A 23,426-nucleotide genomic window follows, 5' to 3' on the forward strand; every position below is an offset into this window, starting at 1 on the left:
GCGGGGAAGCGCGCAGGGGGAGGGGCCGGCGCGCAGGGGGCGGGGCAGAGAGGCCGGGGATGCGCGCAGGGAGCGGGGCGCGGGCGGAAGCGCAGGGGGAGGGGCCGCGCGCCTGGGGCGGGGCGAACAGAGCCGGTGTTCCCTGGCTACTGCATCTCGTGTCCCAACAAGCTAGGTCCTTTTGTGGGAGGATCGCGCACTCGCTCCAACACAGAGCCCCCCAACATCCATATCTCCCTCGCCAACCTGTAGGCACAACAAATGCAAAACCCGGAAGCAGCCAACTAGCCTATTCTGCCGACAGCGCCAACCTCTGCCAATCCTGACTTCGGTCTCAGTTTATAAAAGGGGGCCTTTGCTCTCCTGGAGGGGGTGGCTCTGGGGCTCTGATGCCCCTGACCCAGAGAAAGGAGTGGGTCCCATCTTGAGGCTGGGGACACCCTTTTGGGGACTTTTTGATGAAGATCTGATGTAAACAGCTTCTTTCTCCCCAAACCCACCCAAACTCCTGCCCTTCCCTCACCGGGAGACAACTTTCAGACCACCACAGCAGGTTTAAAGTAACGCTAATTAGCATTTTTGAGCTTTTTACTGACGTTTGGTCCTCAAGACAACATTGTGATGCAAGTGGAGTTACTACTAGCTCCATTTTCCAGAAGAGGAAACAGAAGCTCAATTGAACTGGATTAACTCCATGAGGCTTTCCCTCACCTCCTCTCCCAGGCTACACAGCTCTCCCTACTATAAGCAATCACGGCTTGCTGTTCTAAATTTGCATATTTACTTGTTTATTAACTGCCCTTGGGCTTCATGAAGGCATGCACAGTGCCCAGCACCCACACTGTGGAATGCCCAAATGTGGTTGGGAGACATCAAGCAGACACAGGTACAATGGAAACCCCACCTGCCCTGGGCTGCCCCACCTGCAAGTCCATCTCCTGGAGGGCCAGGCAGCCCGCAAGTCTGCGTGAGTCAGGAAGCTGTGGGAAGCCACTAATGCAGGGGAATAGTCTTGTGCCCTTTTGAATCTTTCATTTGGAGTGGGTGGTGCAAAGGGCCTGATGATGAGTGTTATTTCCAAATGGGGAAACTGTGGTTGAGTGGGGGACGGGGAAGGAAGAGGGCCGGGCTAGCCCAGCCTGCAGCACAGGCAGGGGCAGTCCCTAGAGCCAGTTCAACGCACCACGGCTCCCAGGCAAGAGGCTGAGCAGGAAGTCAGTGCTCCTCACTGCCCATTCCACAGTCCTCCTCTTAAGCTTCTGATGTTTTCTTTGCTACACTAAAAATAAATAAAGACACAGAATGGGAGAAAGCATTTACAAATCATATATCTGATAAGGCTCTAGGATCCATACTATATTAAAAAACTCTTACAACTCAACAATAAAAAAGCAAATAACCCAATTTAAAAATGGGCAAAGGATCTGAATAGACTGTTCTCCAAAGAAGATATACAAATGGCCAATAAACACACCTAAAAGATGCTCAACATCCCTTGTGATTGGGGGAATGCAAATCGAGACCACCATGAGGTATCACCTCACCCCCACAAGGATGACTAGAATCCAGAATAATGACAGAGGTACCTACACACAAGGATTCTGGAAGGAGAAGACCACTGAGCAACACTGCTCAAAGATTGCAATCATATCCTGCATCCTGTTTGGGGGGTTGGGGAGGGAGGCAGTTGGGAGGGAATAGGGTTGAAATAGTCCAGTTGTGGGGGTCAGGAGGTGGAAAACTCCCACCTCAGCTTGAACTACCCTCTAAAAATAGGCTGCACTAAATGCAGCCAAGAGAATTCCCCCAGCCCAGCTGTGGGAATAGTCCAGACACTGGCTCTGACAGCCTCACGACCCGGATTCTCCAAGAATTCCAGGCACTTCTCCAGGCCCAGGCCCTCGCCGCCTGCCAGGATGATCTTGGCGACATTGTTCCGGCTATGATTTAGAAGAAGGGGCTTGAATTTCCCCGTTAGCATTTGGAATACCAGAGGATGCAGTCCCTGGAAACCAAACATCTCTTAACTCTCTTGTTCTATCTTCCTACAAAGTGTGCTTCTTGCTTAGCAGATTAATAATTTAGGGAATCGTGAGGTGAGACAAGTTCCAGCCTGAAGAGGCAGAGAAAGCCAATTTTTCTGCTGCAATGACTAGACTGGGCAGAATTCTTACATGTACCATTTGGGCAAATTGCTCAGCCTTCTGAGTCTCAGCTTCCTCAATTGTAAAGTGTGGCTCATCAGTCACCTCTACCCTGGCTAACTCACCTTGCTGTTTAAATTAATTTAGCATGCATTTATAAGTGTTTACTCTATGCCTGTCTTCTGAGGCCTCAATTGGGAGACACTGATGTGACAAATGTCCCCCAGTGTGATAGTCTCAAAGAAAGAGCCTATAACTTTGCCTCATGAAAGGCTCCAAAGATGAAGAGACACTTGGGTTGGGTTGGGCCTTGAGGAATGAGTAGGAGCCCACATGTGGGGTTGTAGGAGGCAAGAAAGTCATGAAAATCTTTAGTTCCACTCTATCATCATGGGCTTCAATCCTGAGCTGCTTGCTTCCCGTTTCACATGCCACAACCCAAATTCATCCCCATCTTTCTGGCTTCTGACAGCCTCCTGTCTTCCACAGCCTCCCTGCTGTCCTTCAACCAGACATGTGGCACCCCCACAAAGGCCAACCTTTGCAGTCCCTCTCCCAGAGCTGTCAGGATGAAGGTCAGCCCCTCCACATGGTGGGCCTCAAGGTCTGGTTCAGGCTCATCTCTCCAGCCCTCACCTCTCATCATGCCCCCCCAAGCCTGCCACACCCCAAGCAATACTAATCTTTCAGTCCCCAAACTCCCACTGTGCCTGGCTCATGGCAGGACTTTGGGTTTCAGCTTTTGATGTTACTGCTCCCAGAAAGCCACGCCCGACCAGCCCCTAGTCCATGTTAGAAACTCTCCTCCACACTCTCAGGCGACTCTGCACCTGCTCTCTCATCACACCAGTGAGCTCAGCTGTCCCTGACAGGTGAGCTGTGCCCACGTCCTTCTCTGCAGTGTCCCCCCACGCCTATGAGGGGGCCTGGGACACAGAGGTGCCCAACAGTTGGATCAATCAAAGGTTGTCAAACTAAGGCCCGAGAGCCAGACCTGGCCCACTTCCAGTTGTTTCTTTTTTTTTTAAATAAAGTTTTATTGGAACAGAGTCACACATTCACTTACGTATCGTTCATGGATACTTACTTTTCTGCTACAACAAAGTCGAATAGCAGCAGAGACCCATGGCCTGGGGGCGTAAAATATTTACATCTAGCCCTCCACAGAAGCAGTTTGTCAGCCCTGAAATAAATGAAGCTCCCCTGAAGGATTTCTCCTCGGCTCCAGTGACCCCTGCGATGCCCTGCTGGTTCAGCCCTGGCTCAGGCCCCAAGGACAAGACCTGACGAGCAGAATCCAAACGTCATGAGGGAAGATGGTGACTAAAACAGTACAGCTGGGCCAGGTGACCTTCAGACAAGAGGGCCACAAGATGAGATAATCCACTGTTGGGGACAAATGCTACAGAGCTACCTGCCCATGTGCACAAAGTCTTAGGTTCAAGGATGCTAGTCGTTTCTAACAGCAGAACATGGAGGTGAAACCCGCAATGTCTCTCCATGGGAACTGGTTAAGTAAACTGTGGTACCCCTCAGTGGAGTCTCATGTGAAAAACATGGCGGCAGCATCATACACACTTATAGGAAAAGATCTGAGACATGACATTCGATAAAAAGTCCAGAAAAATGTGAAACATATTTACAATAAAATATATAGGACACTAGTGCGCTTATAGAGATAATATAATTGTAAACTATTTCTTAGACCCAAGAAACAGGTACCAGTGGTTGCCTCTGGGAAGAGAAACTGGGGGCTCCAGAGGTTTCTGGAGATGGGCCTCTGCCCTTTAAGCTTGAGGTCTCACTGGGACAGGGATGGGAAGGAGGAAGGAGGGCTTTTCACTCTGTGCCCTTTTATAGTTTTTGGAATTTTAAACAAGTGTTTATTACCTTAAAAAAAAAAGGCCAGTAAAATAAAGAAATCAATAAAAGACATGGTAATCCAGAGGACTGGAGGTCTTCTAGCATCTTCTAGGAAACTCTGCAGCCTGCCAGAGCCAGGCCACAAAGACCACAAATTCCATATTGTACTTAAGCTGCCTCTTGGGGCACTCCCAGCTCCTCATCTTTTGAGCAGGTTGTCTTGCTGACAGAGCTGCCCTGTAGCTGTTCGAGCTTCCCTCTCAGTGTCTGTCGGTCATTAATGTTACTCTTCATAACACTGAGACAGACGTGCCTGCATCACAGTCAGAGGCTGAGTCCAGGAGGGGGCTCTGCGAGCATCCTTCCAGCCCAGCTCCTCGTTTCACAGACAGGGAAGCTGAGAGGTGAAGGGAGGTGCCCCAGGGCCTGTGCCACGTACTAGAGACAGTGATGCTGGCCCCGGCGCCCTGTCTCCCAGGCCACAGCACCCCACTGCCGGGATGGCCCAGCAGGGACTCGAACAGCACAGCACTTCGCCTGGTGCAGGTGAGTCGTAGGTTCCACGCAGAACAGAACTTACTCGTATGAGGGTTGGATGCTGTGAAAAACCAGAGAGAGCTGCACAGAACACAGAACTCTGCAGAGTGACATCTCAGGGAAGCCAGTTAGTCCCTCAGAAGAGAAATCACCCAGATAAATAAGGCTGTTCTTATTAAGTGCCAAGTTACTTTTTCAATTTCAATCATTTTTAACAGAAACCTCTTGCAAGTCATGGACTTCCAAAATCTTACTAAACAAAGTAAACTAAATGGCCTTGGGATAGCTTGCTTTGGGAGGCCAGGGGTCACCCTGAGGTGGTTGTTAGTCCTGCACTAGACAGCAGGCCCCATTTTCCTCTCGGGCCATTCACCTGCTCAGGCACTACCCTGGTTGTCATCCAGCCCCTGACTCTTTCCACCTCATTCTCAGCTACCATCCCTATGATATAGTTACTTCCAGTATGCACTGGGCACTTTTCTGTCCCAGTGCCTTTGCTTATGCTATTCCCACTTCCAGGGTTGCCTTCTTCATCTGCTTGGCAATCTCCTACTCAACCTTCAAGGCCCAGTCCAAATGTCACCTTCTCCTTGACCCCCCACCTAGTGCCCCCACCCCTCAGGCAGAGTGAGAACCCCTCAACCAGACTGTAGGCACTTTGAGGACAGGGACAATGGCTCTCCACTCACTCTCCTGGTTGGGGGCTTGGACACTGCCACTGCTCCACATAACTGACCTAGTTCCAGACACCTGTCATGGCACCAGGGGAATTGAGTCCCAACCACAAAAACCTCAATGGAGTCAGATTGGCCAAGACCTGGACTGTGACAGTGAGATTAAAGTGGCCTTAATGTTAGCATGTCCTAGGACTTCAGAGCCGGAAAGAGTCACCATGATCCAGTGCTGCCCGCCCATTGTGTAGATGAGGGACCTGAGGCTCAGAGAGCGGGGAGCACTTCCCCAAGTCATGCTGGGGCACAGCCAGAACGGGTCGCCTGACTTCCTTTCCACAGCTCCTTCCCTGACAAAGGAAGCCACGGAGTCAGGGAACATTGTGGTTGAGGTCTAAGGAGGCTGTTTTCCTGCGGTGTTTAAATGAATGATAAAAATCACAGTGCAGTTGTTATCATGCCGACAGCTGACAAATGGATTAACACAGCCTGAGAGGGCATGGGAGAGACCCTGAGGGAGGGGTTACAACAACACAGAGTTAGGACACGGGGTCAGCCCCAAGGAGAAACGAAACTCCACGCTGGTACAGGGTGTCTCCGCAGGAGCCCTGAAAAATCTAGCACGTGACAGTGACTAATGAAGTGAACATCATGGCCAAGAATGATCACTTCCTCCAAGAAGCCCTGCCAGCCTGGATCCTCAGAGCACTCTACATTCCCGTGGCAGTGCTGGTTTGTCGTAGAAGTGAAGGGAGATGGTGGTGGTCCTGACAGAGCGGATGTGCTCACGGCACCCCTCCCCAGTCTGGCTGCTCCCGTGGGCACACTCCATCCCTACTGGTCCCGTGGCTGGGCCTGGCCAGGTGAGCAGGGCTGCTTGTCCTGGAGTCCAGGGGGCAGGGCCTGCGGAGAACAGGCCAGTGGTTTCTGAAGTTGGGCTACTTGAGTCACGAGTCTATTCAAGTGGATGGGAAATGGCCATTTGCCGGTCTTCTGGCAGGATTCAAGGGCTTTGACGACATCAGGAGGAACCGAGAAGCAAAAAGCTGAGCCGGTGCCTCCACCGGTGAAGGCTCTTCCCCGGCGCCTGTCACACGTCCGTCACGCTTCCCATCAGAGTGCCCTGCCAGCCGCAGAATGCAGCCCAAAGTGCCCCCCCTTCAGCCCCTCATCCTCAGCTCTCCTTTCCCTGGCTGGTGGCACAGGGAAGCCACCACCAGACCGCAGGCAGGGCGGGGGAGGACCCACGAGGCTTACGCTGAGTGGGTTCAGCCCTCCCTCGGGGACAGCTCCAGGAAAATGGCTCCAGGCTGTTCCAGGTCTGCCCCACTGTGCCCGCTCTCTGTGCCTGAGAAAGAGGCCAAGCTGCCCCCAGCTCTCCACCCCAGACCGAGGAGGCAGGCCTGTGGCTAGCAGGCCAGGACATCCATCCCAGTCCCCCTGCCCTGTGTGACCCCAGGCACAGCTTCCCGGGGCCTCAGCGTCTTCACCTACAAAGACGGGACGGCAGCACCTTCCCCACAGGATTGGTGTGAGGCCTGGCAATGATAGCAGTAACCGCCTCGCCAAGCCAGGCGTCCAGGAGGGCCCAGGGCCCGGCAGTCCTTCCTGTGCTGTGCGTGGCCCCCGTGCCTGGCACCAGAGCTAAAGCACAGAGGAGCCGCTGTGTGCTGAATGCAGACATGCCCTGCCCACTGAGGCTGCACCCTGGGAACGCCCCGCTCCGGCCGTCCGGGGGGCATCAAATCCCAGCTCCCCCTGGGGCCAGCCCGGGGGCTGCGCGGTCAGGTGTGCACGCTCCGCTTTGGCGGCCGGGGGTCCACCAGTTCAGATCCCGGGCGCGGACCGATCCTCAGGCCATGCTGAGGCAGCGTCCCATGTAGCAGAGGCAGAAGGACCTGCAACTAGAGTATCCAACTAGGTACTGGGGGGCTTTGGGGAGAAGAAGAAGAAGAAAAGAACAAATCCTAGCTCCCCTGCAACAGCGTGCAGCCTCGAATCTCGGGCAAGTGGCTGGTCTTTCTGAGCCTCCTTTCCCACCTCCCTGCCTCTTTGGTCTCTTCCTTAAGCCGGGGGGCTGTTACCTCTAGTGACAGCCATGGCCACCTCACACAGGCACATACTCTGGATCGGGCACTTTACAGAAGCGATTGCATTTAATTCTCAACGATCCTCCATTTTACAGATAAACTGAGGCTCAGAGAGATTGGGTAACTTACCTGAGGCCACATAGCTAGTGCCAGGATAATCAGGGATTTGAGCGCAGGTCCATTTGGCTCCCAAACCATGCATGTAACCGTGAAGCTGGACAGGTGCCTTCTTCCCCTAAACAGGTGCTTGCTGAATGCAGGCCCTGTGCTCAAAGCTCTGATGTGACCGCTGAGTTAAGCTTTACAATGACCTCCAAGGTAGGCACGATTATTACCCTCCTCAATTTGTCATCCAGAAAAAGAAACCGAGGCTCGGAAGGTTTAAGGAATTTGTTTCAGGGCAAACAACCAGAGAGGGAAGGATTTGAACCAGGACTGTCTGAGTCCCAGTCGATGCTTCTCCAGGAGGCCCCTGAAGGAGCCATCTCCTCTCTCGGCTCCCCTCTCGGCTGGTATGACGTGGATCACAAAACCAAAAGCAGCCTCCCCAGCCCAAGCCTGCGGGTCAGACCCCTGACTCTGTCCCCTTATTGGCAGCACGGCCTTGGCATGGCCTCTGTGAGCCTCGGTTTCCTCCTCTGTGAAGTGGGAATGACGGTAACGCGTATCTGAGGTTGTCGCCGAGACTTCAGGGAGACGTCAAGGCTGGGGCCCTCACTTCTGCCCTCATGGGGGCACAAGTTCTGTCCACCGCTGCCCACACTGGGCCTGCCCCAGAACCCAGTTCACAAATCCCCATTCCATTCGCTCTGCTCTCCTCCAGGGCCATGCCCCCTCCCTCTGGAGTGGGGTGCACTTGGGAGGAGCAGCAGGGGCGCAGCAGTGGCTGCTGGGGGACTTGAGGCCTCTGCCAGCCCTGCTGGGCAGGCCCAAAGGACAGGCGGGGTCACACTGGGGAGGCAGTCCTTGCCTCCTCCCCTCTCCTCCCCAGCTGCCTGCTCTTCCCTCCACATGCCCCTTGGTACCAGCGCCCCTGGGAACTTGGGACCAGGGATGAATTAAAATCTGCGGTTCCAGCCCCACCCCCAGGAGGGGGACAGACCCCACAGTGAAGAGCCCTGAGATGGCCCACACATGTTCCAACGGCCGGGCGGCCCGCTCGCCGTCACTCACTCCCAGGGACCTTCCTGGGCCACCAGGTCAAGCACACCCATCCTCTCCATCTCATCTAATTCCCTTTAGAGCCCAGCTCACAGCCCACATTTGTCTTCAGTCCCCGTTTACTTATTCACCGTCCGCCTCCTCCGCGAGAAGAAAGCTCCATGGAGGAGGGGACTTTGTTCACCACTGTGTCCCCAGGATCCAGAGGGTGCCTGGGCCACCAGAGGGGCTCAGTAAATGTGTGGTAAGTGAGTGAATCCTGTGAGTGAAGCAGACTCACCCTGCTTCAGGGACAACCGCAGGGACGGGGCGAGACGTGTGAGCCAGCCAGGGCTCGGTGGGCCGGCCCACTGCCCATTCTGCCCGGTCTCACTCACCTGGGCCAGTGCCCCTCTCTACACCACAGGTCCTGGAAGGGCCGTGGAAACCGCTTTTCAACAACACAGATTCTCATCTCCAGGATGCCCAGTACTTAAAGGGACCTGTCAGCTAAAGATTTTATTAAAAAGATGCATGCCTTTGGCAAAGCGAGTGAGTGTCCTTGACATATCTGGGCTTCTTCCCTAGTAGTTTTGCTTAAGCTGGGGCCCATCTGGATTAAAGGGAGTGGGGGAATTGAGGGAAACTAGAAAAAAAAATGTAGAAAGCTGCAGGGACTTGCTCTGCTCCGGAACACCCCGCCCGACAGCACAGGTCGGTCCCGCGGCAGGGCCGGTCCACACTGCAGGGGCTGCCAGGGAAGGAAGCTTGCTCACTCTCAAGGAGTACGTTCAGTTCACACGGGGGAACGGCTACGAGGGGGTGCCAAGCCCAGGTCCCGGTGGCCCTTGACTTAATGAATAGATGTGTTCACTTATAACAAGCGCTGGGGACGCCTGTTTTGCAAATGGATGCCACTAAGTGCTCAGAAGCAACAGCTTCTCTTAAGTGGGTTAAGCGTCGTCCTCTGCGATCTTTACAGTATTGATTTAACCAACACCTTCTTTTGTCCCAGTGGGAGGAAGATTTCAACCGCTGGACCTGATCCACTGATTCGGGACTGATGGAGATGGGACATGTGTGACACCCGATTCTTTACCTGAACAAATCTATAACTGAGACCGTGCGCGTCCCTGAACGTGTTGAACAACTGCCCCCAACATTTATTACCACCTACTGTGTGTCAGGCACTGACTAGGCATTGCAGAGGACGCAGAGACAAATCAGATGTGGGCCCTCCCCACAGGAAGCTCGGTGGGTATGGGGACTGGAGGTAATTCAGAATCGTTGGTGCCAGCCAGCCTGTTCCCACAGGAGTTCACATAATCCTGACGGCAGCTCTACAAGGTGGGTGGGTATCCCAGTTTATCACGGAGGCCCTTGAAGCCCAGAGAGGGTAAGTAATTTGCCCAAGACACACAGCCATAAATGAGGGAGCCGAGATTAGAACTCAGGCAGGCTGACACTCAGCCTTCGTGCTTTTCACTCCTCCAGCGGTTCTCAAGGTGTGGCTCCAGGGACAGCAGCAGCCACAGTCCCAGCCGGAAGTCAGTGGGAATGCACCTTCTCACCCCCCAGGTGATTCTGATGCCTGTTGCAGTCTGAGAACCTCTGCGCTAGGCCAGGGCACTAAAGCGAGTGATCAATACAATCATGGGAGCAACCCGGCATAGGAGCAGGAACGACTGCAAGCTGATGAGGTGGCCATCAAGGAAGGCTTCCTGGAGGAGGTGACACCTCTCCTGGGATCTGTGGCACACATTGGAATTCAATGGGTGGCCCAGGAGAAGGGCATTCCAGATACAGGGAACAGCATGAGTGAACGCTTGGTGAGCAGGGGGAAAAAACCGCTGTTCCGTGTGTATGTGGAGAACTAAGGGTGAGTATGGCGGAGCTGGGAGGGATGAGGCCAGGGATGCAGAGGGGCTTTATCCTATGGGGGTGTGCAGGGGTGGGGCTCGCAGACATGGTCTGGATTTACCCCCAGGTTAGTTTTCCCACGACCGCATAGCACCTGTATACCAATTAGTTACCACTGTTCTTTCTATCGGGGAAACTTTCTGTCTGCTCCATCAACGACAAACCAGTCTCGGTGAGCAGAAAGTGAATGTTCCCATAAAAATAAATCACCAAAACCAAAACACTGTTATAAAGTCCCGCTTGGACCCTGTTATCAGCAGAAGGCCCGGGCTTGAGGCCTGCTCTGTCTCTGTTTAAAACAGAAGTGAGCAAGTGTGGAGAGCCGTGTTCCACAAGGCGGCTGTAAGACAGAAGGATGCTTTCTGTGCCCTGACAGGGAAAGAGATACAAGATACAATGCTGAATGCAAAAAGTAAGGTGAAGAATGCTGTATTTGGGTAAAAAAGGAAAGGGGAAGCGTATACACACACGCTGATATATGCATAAAATGTCTCTGGACAGTGGTCACCTCCAGGGGGACCTGGGCCAGGGCTGGGAGGGGGCTCACTGCTCACGGTGTACCTTCTGAATCTTTCGCTCTTGAGCCCCGTGGCTATATATATTTATTTTTTTTGAGGAAGATTAGCCCTGAGCTGACTACTGCCAATCCTCCTCTTTTTGCTGAGGAAGCCTGGCCCTGAGCTAACATCCGTGCCCATCTTCCTCTACTTTATATGTGGGACGCCTACCACAGCATGGCCTGACTAGTGGTGCCATGTCCGCACCCGGGATCTGAAGTGGCGAACCCGGGCCACTGAAGCGGAACGTGCGAACTTAACTGCTGCGCCACTGGGCATGCCCCCATGTGACTGTATTAATTTCTGTAAAATAACGAAACATAACTAAGCCTTTTTTGAGCGATAAAGAGGCGTTGAAGACATGTTAGCACCGCCCACACCCTGGTCTCAGTGTAAACAGAAGGGCTGGAAGCACAGGGGGAGGGGAACGACATTCTCTGGGTCCACGTCACCGAATGTTGACCCTGTAGCTCACACTCCCAGAAACCCTGCTTGTGGGTCACAGGGATCTGAGAATGCTTTTTTTGCAGCAAGAAATAACCCCCTCAAGCATGAAATGACTTCCCTGTCACCTAAGGCTGGGGAGGGCTGCCTGGTGCCAGGGGGACATGGTAGGCGGGGGTGGGACCAAGGCCGGTTCCCTCCTCTGCATCTCCCGCATGGTGAAGAGAGACGGGCCGGCCTTGGGAGCGCCTCCTGCCCTCGAGGCAGGCGTCTGCAGCTTGACGCACACTGTGTCCCACCGTCAGGATCAAGTCCTGTTATTTAGTCCATAAGGAAATGGAGACACAGAGAGGTTAAATGGCATGCCTCGAGGCCACCCAGCTGGTCGTGGCAGAGCTGGGATCCAACCTGTGGGACTCTGTGTGAAGAGTCGAGCAGCCCCTGAGCCAAGTGGGCCTGGGCTGGTAAGAGAAGCCGACCCCATGAAATGTCAACCTCAAGACCCGGAGCAGACCCACAGCGAGCAGCCCTCATGCAACACACTCCAGAGACAATTTTGGTCTCTCTCGCAATTTCCATAAATGACTGCAATTTATGTGTTAATAGCAAAGATATTAAGGTTTGGAAATCCCTGGAGTGTTACAAACGCCATTTGTAATTACAAGCACACAACAATTTGTTCAACATGTCAGCTACGTCTGCGTAATTATTACCCTGGTTGAGGGTAATCCCATTTACCTCACCGCAGGGCACGGGGAAGGAAGCCGGCAATGGGGTGCTGGGCTTGGACCTCACTGTTTTCCTCACGGCCATTTCCTCCTCCAGGATCCCCCTGCTCCTCCTGCACTGGGCCCGGGCTTGGCGCTGCCTGCAGGCGCCCATGTAGGGACAAGTGGGCCCGTCTTCCTGGGAGGCATTCCTAGCGGATCCTGCCTCGGGTCCTCAGGAGGGCCCGGTTCCAGGCCTGCTTCCCATCTTCCCTGGACAGTCTGAGGACAACACTATCTTCTAGTAAATTCCCTCTCGCTTTAGTCAGCCAGCCTGTCACATGCTGCTTGCAGTCAAGGCTCTAGCTTCTGCCCCTTGGTCTCCCTTGGTGACCACCTGTAGGTCCGTGGCAGGGACGGTTAATTGCACTAGCTGTTATCTGGTGGCTGCCATTTCCTGAGCACCGATGCCATGCTGGGCACTCTGCGGGGCCTACACAGGGAGTCTGCAACCCTTCCAACCACAGAGAGGGCACTGGCCACAACTTACAAGAGGGATGGGGCTCAGAAGGACCAAACCACTTGCCCAAGATGCAAGATCGCACACAAGAACGCGGGGAGCTGGGATTTGACGGATGGCCTGAGCCCTGGCGTCCCCACTCTGGAACGCAGCCTCTGTTGGAAAGGACACTGCTTGTGCGCTTTGGCTCCAGTACCAGGTGTGGGGCCACGGTGGGCAGGGGAAGAGACTGCCGGGCTCTGAAGGCCTCCTGGGGGCCCGGCCCGGCTAGGCTGACAGTGGTTGGGCACTCACTGCACGCTTTACACAGGTAACCCGTTGATGCCTGCCCAGCCCGTGAGCCCGGCCTCCGCTGTCCACATCTCACTGACCGAGGCCACAGAGCGAGACCTGGACCCGAGCTCTCCAGCTCCAGCCCCCAGGCCCCTGTCCTTCCCAAAGGGTGGTTTCACTTGGCTGTCCCCAGGTCGAGCTTGATGGCAAATTTAGACCGGCTTAAATAAAGACAGCTCAGGGCACAGCTGGAGGAACGGTCCTCGGAAGGGATGAAAGATGGGGTGGTGGCAGCTGCCAGCCAGAGCCACTGAACCAGCAGCCTGGGCGCCCGGGTGTGGGGACAAGGAAGTGGGACCGCCTGAGCCTGACCACAGAGGTCCCCAGCCCCACTTCACTGGCCTGGGCCACAGCTGGGGGGCTGGCGCCACCTGTCGCCCTGCTGGAGAACTGCAGTCTGGCCTTCTCAGCCCCAAGACAGAGCAGGCCTGATAGGGTGGTGCCCCAGCCCTGGGGCAGGGGCCCAGAGCCAGCCTCAGGACCCCACCCTAAGTTTCTTCATTCAAATCCCTCTGTCCTGCCTGCACAACCTAAGACGCTCTCATCCCCAACCCTCCTTGTCTACAGAGGAAGGGCAGCCCGGTCAGGACGCAGAGCTGGACTCAAACTCAATTCCACTGACATTTCACCTTAGCAACATATCACTGCCCTTTTCAACCCTGGTTCCTCACTGATGAAGAAATAAGCACGAGCTCCTTCCACATCCGCGAGCCCCTAGGATTCGGCCTCTCCCTCTCTCTGCCCCCCTACTCTGCTCCCGCCTCACACCCAGCACATTGGCTCCTGCCCCTGGGCCTTTGCACATGTGGTTCCCTCTGCCTGGTACACCCATCTCTCTCTTTTCACGCCTTAACCCTGACTCCACCTTCGTGCCTCAGCTCCTTCTAGGAAGCTTTGCCTGACCTCCTCTCAGGCCCCGGTGAGCAATTCCTCCCAGCACTTGGGCAACGCTGTTTGTGGCAGCATTTTCCTCCCCTTCACTGGACAGCTCCATGAGGACAAGGATCATGTCTGTTGGATTCTCCATTTCTTTCCAGCCCCTGCGCAGTGCCGGGCACATACTAGGTGCTTGAGAAATGTCTGTGGGTGAAATGCATTACGTTTAGTTCATGTGAGTTCCTGTCCCCAACAGGCCTTCACAGACAAAGTGCTCACTTCTCCAAGGTCAGGCACAGAGGGAAGGGCGTCCCCAAGCTCGGGGGACGCTCACAGGTGACTAAGTAGAGGGTCTGTGCAGAAGTGGCCTGACCAGGAGCACACGGCCAGGAGAAGCCAGAGCTGAGGTGTGGACCCAGTCGGCTTGGATTTGAGCCATTCTGCGGCCGCGAAGGCCAGGCATAGCGCCCCTTCCCTCTGAGGCCTCCCGGGGCTGGGTCTACTCAAGCTGCTGGGACAGACCAAGGAGGGTGTTCCGAGTTCCTTTTCCCCGGAGTTACAGGCAGAGTCCTGGAGGGAGATTCTAGAAAGCTGAGCATAGGAAGAGCACACGAGCGAGGACGGGACCCACGCCCAGGCCTCTCTCCTTTGCCAGTGAGCATGCCCAAGGCTGGTGCCATCAGTGGCAGGCAGGGCCCACGTGTGAATCTGTCAAAGGCGCCCTCTTCTGGTGGACGCAGCCTCTCGGGCCCACGGCTTGGCAAGAGTGCATTATTCCTTTGCCAACTGCTCTTGTACAGTGCACAACCTGAACATCTGTACACTGGAAGTGCCCGGAGCTCTGCCCCACTGGGTGACTGTGACCTTTGGCTGTCACCCTCCCGACACCAACAATGGATCCCACTCTTCCTTCAAGGGGGCAGAGAGTCCTTCTGGTGAGGCCTTGTAGTCATGTATGCAGGACATGTGGTCACATGTAGCCACCTGCCACCTTCCTTTCTCAGACCGAGTGAGAGATAAAGAGCCTCTTCTCCCAGCCCTCTGGGAGAGCTACGTGGCAGAGGTAAGCTGACTTCAGGTCCAGGGGTCACAAGGCCCACAGAGAAAACGTCAGCGGGACTTGGCACCGACTTCAGCGGCCACGTCAAAGCTTAACAGGAAGGCAGTGAAAGCTCTTGCCCACGTCACAGGCTTCAGCCCAGGTGGGATGGGGGACACGTGGCTTGCTTGGGTCCTCAAGGATACAGACCCTCAGTCCTCTCACGGAGGCCACCGCACAGCCTGGGCTTCCACACTGAGTCAGGAGCCCAGAGGAGGTCAGGGCTGGCTCAAGGTCACCCAGTGGCCAGCTGGCAGCCAGGCTGGGCCTGGGCCAGGTCCTCAGGCTCCACCCTCACTCCAGACCCAGATCTGCTGGAGCGGGAGGAGGGGAGCTGGTCTCCAACTCGGGCCTTCGCCTGCACAGAGGGGCCTTCTTTGCTGCCCAACAATCCCATTTGCCCTGTGCCAGGCCCCAGCCTCCCTCAGGTCCTGCTGACGAGGAGAGTCCGGTGCCAGCGTCCACAGACACGGCGCCTTCTGGAGGGAGGTGGCGCTCAGGCTCCGCCGAGTGGGCCGATTTAAAGGCCCAGAGCTGCCACAGGACCAGGCAGAGCCGGCTGAGGGCGTTTTCTTTAAAATACAGCAGAAGGAATAAATAACATGTGTGTATAGACGTGTATCTCCTGAATATTTCTGGCCAGATGTCCAAAACTGCTTTTCATATTTGCTCTGGGGCGGGGCCATATTAGTTTCCACCGGATACTCTTTTTTTTTGAGGAAGATTAGCCCTGAGCTAACTACTGCCAGTCCTCCTCTTTTTGCTGAGGAAGATTGGCCCTGAGCTAACATCCATGCCCATCTTCCTCTACTTTATATGTGGGACGCCTACCACAGCATGGCTTGACAAGTGGTGCCATGTCCGCACCCAGGATTCGAACCGGCGAACCCCGGGCCGCCGAAAAGCAGAACCTGCGCACTTAACTGCTACGCCACCGGGCCGGCCCCTAGATACTCTTCTAAGTTGATCATTTTTACTATGTGCCTGTATGATGGGAACAAATAGTAAACTCAGAGAAATAAACACCTAAATAAAAGGCCAGGAAGAAAGGAAGCGGACAGGAGCTCAGAATTTCAGAGCAAGAAGGAAGCTCAGGGACTGACCTTCCCTGTAAGAACAAAGGCCGAGATCTCCTGAGAGTCTGCTGGGAGCAGCCGGGAGGGGAGCGTGGCTGTGTCTGGAAGCCCTTTCGTGCGCAGTCGCATTTCAGCCTCAGAGGGGCTGAAGGGGTGAGGCCTGCTATTGTCCCCACCTGCACAAACGAGGAGATCTGGGCTGGGCCGGGCCCACAGGCGGCTCTTGCTCCAGCGACTTACCCCCAGGGACCTCGAATCCCCGGGCGCTCCCCCCGGGAGGCGCAGGCCCGCTCCAGAGGCAGTGCGCTAGTCAGGCCCCCGTAGGCAGTCCACTGGGCCGAGGGGCAGGGGGGAGGGGTGAGCAGAGCCAGCGGCTTCTGGGGTCACGTAGGCAGGCTGCTGAGATGCTGGGGGCTGTCTTCCCAGCCCAGGCCCAGCTGGACCACAGCCCCTCCCTGAACCTATTTCCCCATCTATTAAGTGGGTGAATCTTCCCTACCTTGCAGGGCAGGAGCAAAGATTCCCCCAGGGGACGTGCCAGGCAGCAGGTGCTCAGGACACACCCACTCCCTCTTCCCTGCCCTGATGACTCCAGGAGCAGGAAGGCTGTGTCCTGCCAGGCCAGGGACAGGCCACCACCTGGGGAAAGGCTGCAGGATCTGGAGGGCGGATTAGAGTTGGCAGTGACCCCCCTGCCTAGTGGGCAGGCCCAGGACACTAACGAGGACACAGAGTCCCTCGGGAGATGGTGGGCTCACCCTGTGTGTGTGAGCCCGAGTGAGCTGGCTCAGGGCCCGGGGACACGGCAGCTCCTTGCTGCAGGCTATGGTCCTCCACCTCCTGGCTCTCGGCCACCCTAAACAGACCCAGATGGGAAGAGCATGGGAAGGGACATCTTGTTTTCCAGACAGAGGCACCCAGAGCTGGGTGGGAAGACCAGGCCAGGGACCATCCTGGCCCTCTCTTACCTTGTCCAATGCCCTGGGCGGGGGCTCCTGCCACCAACAGCGCAGCCTCGCTGGCCTCGGGGGACCTCCTGCGGCCCACGTAGACGAGTCCCTCCGTCCTCCCCCAGGCCTGTGCAGTGGCCAGTGCGGGACATAAGCCCTGAGCCCCTGCTTAATCCGCCAGAGCCCGAGTCAGCGCCAGTCAGACACGTGACGGCCCAGCCCCACAGACCTGTTTGGCAGGAGCGGCAGCTGGTCTGCTGGGGGAGGGCTGTCCACCCTGCCCTCAGGGGCTGTCCCTGATCACCACACTCCGCTGGGCCTTCCAGCCCGGAGCCTGGGGTCCTGGGCTCCTGCCCATCTGCCCAGGGAAAGGTATGGATAACTGTGTGGGGGGACACACTCATCACTGAGCAGTGCTGGGCCACCTGGGGAACGGGGTGTGTGTGTGTGTGAAAGAGAGAAATGGGACCCTCATCTCACACCATACACGAATACCAACTCTGGGCAGATTAAAGGTCTCATGTAAAAGGAGAATACAGGAGAATCTTTGTGACCACAGGGTAGGAAGGGATTTCTTAAAACACACAAAACATTAATAATAAGGTGAAAGATAAATTTGACTACTTAGGGGCTGGCCCGGTGGCGCAGCGGTTAAGTGCACATGTTCCCTTCAGTGGCCCGGAGTTCGCCAGTTCGGATCCTGGGTGCAGACATGGCACTGTTTGGCAAGCCATGCTGTGGCAGGCGTCCCACATATAAAGTAGAGGAAGATGGGCACGGATGTTAGCTCAGGGCCAATCTTCCTCAGCAAAAAGAGGAGGATTGACAGCAGTTAGCTCAGGGCTAATCTTGCACCAAAAAAAATAAAATTTATTTTTTTATTTAAATTAAGAGGTTCATCCCAAGACCCCAGGAAAAGTGAAAAAGGCCAGATACTTACAACATACACAACTGATGAAGGATTAGAATCTGGAATACCTAAAGAATCCTCTAGATCAACAAGAAATGCAAAGATAGCCCAAGATGGGCAAAAGACCTGACCAGGCACGTCACCAAAGAGGAGAGCTCCAAAGGGCCAAAAACAACCCAAAGACACCTGACCTGGTCGGCAGTCAGGGAAAGGCAGGGAGCCCACAGTGAGAACCACCACGCACCCACCAGGGGAGCGACCCTGACAAGGACTGACAGGGGGAGCGGCAGCGAGCAGGAAGGCAGGCCCAGCCGGTGTGGCGCTGTTTCGCGACACTGAGTGTGTGCACACTTCCCCACCCAGTGAGAGGACAGGCCCAGGCGCCATGTGCACCAGGTTCAAGAGCAACAGCCTCAAACTAACCCCCCACGCCCATCACAGGGGACTGGGTGGACAAACTGGGGCCGATGGTACAGCAGGCCACCCTGCAGCAGTGACAAGGACAAAGTGCGGCTGCTCATGACTGGACGAATCACAGAGCCACAAATCTGAGCAAAAGGAGCCAGACCCAAACAAATAGCCACAGCCTAAGTCTACTGATAGAGAGCTCAAAAATCAAAACAAAACTCTATCACAAAGCGCTGTTCAGATGCACAGTAAGACAGTGAGAATGAGAAGGACAGTATGTTTTCCACCTTTCTGCGTGACAGGTCACGCAGCATATTTAAATAGAAAGGCATGCGTGGTATGCGTAGGGACAGGCAGGGGCCCCAGCGGTGACAGCAGCACCACTGGGCTCGACAAGATGGCAACACAAGACATCTGAGCTGGAAGGGCTCATCCTGCTCTCTCACTTCACAGACAAGAACCGAGGATCAGAGACTGAAAGGAACTTGCCTAAGGTTACACAGCGAGTTGGAAGTCAGCAGGGCCAGGACTGGAATTTAGGTCCGGCAGGGCTCAAACCAGGGTTCTTTGCCTGTCCCTGTGGAAGAGTTCTTCCGCCACAAATCAGCTTCAACATCAACCAGAGCAGACTCGCTCTTCTTAGCATTTCGCACTGTGAAATTCTTTCCTTTCTTTGCTGACTTATTCACTTTGGGTCATCCCCCGCTAGAATACAAGCTCTGGGAGGGCAGGGCTTTCTGAGGCTTTGCTCCTGCACTATCACAGTAGCGCTCCGTAAGCGTTGGTTGAATGAGTAAGTGAACGGAGCTGGAAGTGCTATTTGGACTCTGAGGTCTGAGAAATACTTAGCGGGCTTCTCCCCAAAGGAGGAAATGAAAAATAACGGGATGACACTGACACGGTTTCACAGAGTTGTCCTCACGACTGTCTCAGGAGGGTCGGCACCTTCATCACCCTATCTTAAGGCACAGGAGGTCCAGCGACTTGTCCCAGGTCAGGACTGGAGCGCAGGCCCAGAGACAGGTGGCCCCAGCCAGGGCATAGACTAAGCCAGGGGAGCCTCACACTTCAGCCCCTCCCATGCCCCCCAACCCTTGAGGATGCCAGTTACAACTGCCGGAGTGGCTTCTGGTCTCTTCTGAACTCCTTCGGCCAAAGAGGGGGGGAGGGACTTGTCCAGAGCAGCAAGCAAGCAGCTCCCTGGCCTCCAGGTTCCCCGAGTGAGGGTGGCCGAGTGACCCCAGTGGCTGCCCACGGATTCGCCCTCCTGCTTCTCTTGGTACCAAGTCCTCAGGCCTCTTGGCTAAGTCCAAAGCTGGTCCTGAGTCTGCATCCGGAGGAGCTCATGGTGAAACGGTCCCATCATGGCCCCAGGCAATCGGCTTTATTAAATCGCCCTGGCACTCAGCATTTTTACGAACCTGCATTACCATCCTGATAGCTTTCACTAAGTCCTCAGATAAAAATTTTTAAAAAAATCATTGGCTCTGGGAGTCTTGGAGTTAAAATGACCGTTGGGTACCTAAACTGAGACACACGAATCTCCTGTACCTCCTCAGCTTGCATACCTCCAGTGAGGGGAACTCACTACCTTATAAGGCAGCTAGTTTCTTGTTTAGATTCAACTCAGATGAGGACAACAGAAACTTCTATTAGCCCCTGGTGCCAGGGGCCAGGAGGCGCCTCCGCCACCGGCCAGCCCTCAGAGAGCTCAGTCTTGAGGAGGAGACAGTGTCATCCTGACAGGAAGGGACACGGCACAGGCTAGGATTACCTTCTAGAGAGGCAGTGAGTCAGGCCCAACTCAGGTTCAGGGCCCTCTGCACGCCTCTGTCTCCATCACATGTGGCTCGTGTGGATTCATATGGGTCAGGCCCGACTCTGTGCTCTTCACTGGGGTCTGAGCACCCCTCCCAGAGGACTTCCCCCAGGGGCGTCTGGGCACAATGCAGACTGTCGGGACCCCGGGGCAACCAAGCGGCTCCGAGACGACTCAACCTAGGTGGGGATGCTCTAAATCATTCCTGCTGGCCTGCGGGGCTGACATCATTGTTTTAATACTATGCTTCTAGAACCTTCATACACATTAATGGATGGGTTTGTGGTTTTGCAGATGAAATGGGATAATGTATGTGAGAGCCACTGTGACGGGGTCTGGCACAGAATACACGCTTCTGTAAAGAAATGTCTGTAAACGTGCTGGATCAGAAGGCCACACACCGCTTCCTTGAAGAGTCCCTGGGGCTTGGCGGCCTGCGTCCTGCTTTTCCTGGTTGGCTCGTGGTGCGGTAGCCCCACGGAATAGCCCTGGCTGGGGGAGGCATCTTGAAGACTGGTGTCTCACCAGGGGTCCGGAGTCAGCCCTACCTATGCCCCTGCCCGATAACAGTGCCCGAGGGGAAGACACGGGGACTCCCCCAGACTGTGCTGAAGAGGCGACAATGACGAGAGTGATGATGGATGAACAGAGGTCTCTGGGAGGCAGGCGTCGGGTGCAAGTCTCTGCAGGAGCCAGCACGGGGCAAGCTGGCCCAGCGGACAGCAGCGGGCGCTGGAAGACGCTACTCCCAGAAGCAGGTCTGAGTCACATTTCACCGAGGCAACGAACGTCAGGTCTGAGCAATGGCGGTGTATGGGACACCAGTCCTTACGGCCCGCACCAGGAGGAAACACCTCCTGACAGGAGCAAGCAACCCCGTTCCCTACCCCATAATCATGAAGGAGCAGCAGGAAATGAAAGACATTTGCTCAACCCTCCAGATTCACAGAGCCAGGTTCACAACCTCCCTGCCCAGTCAGCATTCATCTCCAGCTTGCATACCCCAGTGACGGGGAGCTTACTACAAGAACAAAGGATGGCTGTGTCCCTTTTGGTTGGGGATGCCTAGGTGCTTAGCTTCCCCACCCCAGCAGTTAGAATACTGGTGTGGAGAAAGCTGGGGACACAAAGGGTCCCAGTCCAACATGGCCTTGGCACTTCCCTCTGCACAACGGGGAAGGGGCACGACTAAAACCACAGGGTTGTTGTGGGGCCAGCAGGCACAGGGTGGGCAGGGCAGGGTGGTCAGAGCAGTGGCTGGAAGGGCAGGCAGCCACTGGCCCTTTAAGCAGCCTTGAGAGAGGGTGGCAACCCTGGTCATGAGACAAGATTACTTAATGTTTGCAAACCGCGCTGGAGCCAGAGTCCCTGCAGAGGAGGGCGCCGGTCCCTTCCTTGTCCCTCCACTGCAGGGACCTGTGAGGGGAACACCGAGTCCTCTGAGCGTTCCCCAGGCAGCAGCTCCCCAAGGATGGCGGGACTGCTGGACAGCCGGGAACAGCAGGATGGTGCGTGACCTTGGGCATGTCCCTGCCTCTCTCTGGCCTCAGTTTCTCCATCTCTAACAGGGGATTGGCCCCAGGCTGCTCCCTCCAGCGCTGATGCTCAATGGCCGAGCAGTGGGCATCGTGGCACCCCAAGCACTCTTGCCTCACCTTCTCCTGCCCTGGGGGCGGGGTCTGGGCTGTCTGTCTTCTCTCCTCTCAAACCCAACCGCAAGGCTCTGGCCCTGCATGGGTTCAGAGGCTTGGCCACCTTGCAGGCCCAAGTGAGGAGCCAGGCAGAATGCTGGGGCAGGGGAGGGTGAGCAAAGGGCCAGTCCTGTGTCATTTCAGTTCAGAGTTGCTCCGAGGGGCTGCACAGGCACGTGTGCGCTGTTGGCTGGGGACTGACCGCAGAGTGGAGCAGCAGCTTGTTAAAGAGCGCAACCAGACTCCCGCTCCCAGTCCAGAATGAGTGCCTCCCCCACCAGTTACAGAGCATGCCCAGAGCAAAATGCACAAAGCTGACCAGGCAGAGCCGACTGCTGTCCCCGTGAGCCTCATCCTGCGGACAGACCTGGGGGAGGGGATACCCACTGTCATCTTTCTGCTCCGTTTGCTCCAGGAACAGATCAGCTGTGACAGTTGAAAGCTTGGCAATTTAAAGTGGCAACTGCCTAGCAGAAATATGGGGGAGGGGGTTCCCCATGATTGGGGTGGGGGCAGACAGCCTTGACTCACCTCTGTCAACTTCCCTGCCCCCTCACAGCCTAAGGGCAGCCGGTTCTGGGCAGGGCAGGGGTTTGCCCCACTCTGAGCTCCTTCCCATAGGAGGGACCCACCTCAGGCTGGCAGGTGGGACAGGGTGTCCTGACACCCGAAACAGCCCCATCACTCACTTCTCAGACCCCTGCTGCCTCCTGCCCTATTTGGGACCGGATCCAGAGATTGCCCTGTCTACTCCAGCCTCCCAGCACTGCTGCCCACACTGACTTTCCGCCCCCTGGGGGTCTGAACCCCAGGGGCTTCCGAGACTAAGAATCAGCCTCTTGCCCAAGTGGTAGCGGGAGGAGGGGCTGCCCAAGGTCACACGGGGGCGGGGGTTAGGGGCAGGATGGGATTTGGAGCCAGCCCCCCCAGCCCAGCTGAAGCTCCTCACTCCCTGCCTGCAGGCGCCTCTATCTGGCTCCCAGCGAATTCCTGAGATGCCTCAACCTCCCGCCCGCAGGCTCCGGACCCTAGGCTCAGCCGCGGGATTTCTCCGCGGGGAGGCGAAAGCAGGAAGGAGGTGGGAGAGAAGGGAAGGAGGGGGGGTGGAGGGCGGCTTCGCCTGGCGACCCTCGGGGCCTGGTTGCACGTTTCCCTCCCCCCGCCCCGAGAAGGCAGCCACCTGCATAGACGCGGAGATAGAGCACCCTGGGCCCCCCTCCCCGCAAGATCGCGCCTTCAGCGTCCGCAAGGTTTCGGATGAGCAGTCCGCATAGCCGCGGAGGCTGAATCTCCTGCGTCCTCACCGCTTGAGTCCCAGAAAGCGACACTTGCAGAGCCCCAGCTCAGAAAGCCCGGCGTTGGCGACCCTAGGCCCTCCGGGCCGCCTGCGTAGCCCGGGTCCCCATTCCCGAGAGCCTGGCGGCCTCTGATCCCCAACCCTACAACACCGTGGCTGGTGTCCCCAAGACTGCAGCCCCGGAACCTCCTCCGGGCTCGGCTCCGCGAAGCCGCCCGCGATCACCACCCCCCTTCGCCGGTTCCCGAGAGCTGCTCGCGCGTCCTTGCAGCCGCGGCCCCGGGGGCGGAGCTGTCGCCCAGGCTCTCGCGGGGGGCATTCCCGGCCGCAGCCCCGCCGACCCCCGGCCCGCACTGGCCCGGCCGCCGCCGCCG

General features: G+C 56.1%; 1 protein-coding gene across 4 annotated transcripts in view; it reads right to left on the minus strand.

The window, feature by feature from the left end:
• The window catches only part of IQSEC1 (IQ motif and Sec7 domain ArfGEF 1), a 129,204-nt gene that overhangs the window by 77,854 nt on the left and 27,924 nt on the right, over positions 1 to 23,426 (minus strand). Inside the window, exon 1 of one of the 4 annotated variants that reach the window (XM_046660003.1) lies at positions 16,946 to 17,113. The exons of 2 other annotated variants lie outside the window; for them this stretch is intronic. In XM_046660003.1, the coding sequence (XP_046515959.1) occupies positions 16,946 to 17,079 (134 nt within the window). In that variant the 5' untranslated portion in view covers positions 17,080 to 17,113. Of the gene's footprint in view, positions 1 to 16,945; positions 17,115 to 23,426 lie in introns of those variants that run through there. One more of the 4 variants, XM_046659994.1, reaches the window with a different exon arrangement.

This window comes from Equus quagga, chromosome 1, assembly GCF_021613505.1.
Source record: "Equus quagga isolate Etosha38 chromosome 1, UCLA_HA_Equagga_1.0, whole genome shotgun sequence".
Taxonomy (NCBI): Eukaryota; Metazoa; Chordata; class Mammalia; order Perissodactyla; family Equidae; genus Equus; species Equus quagga.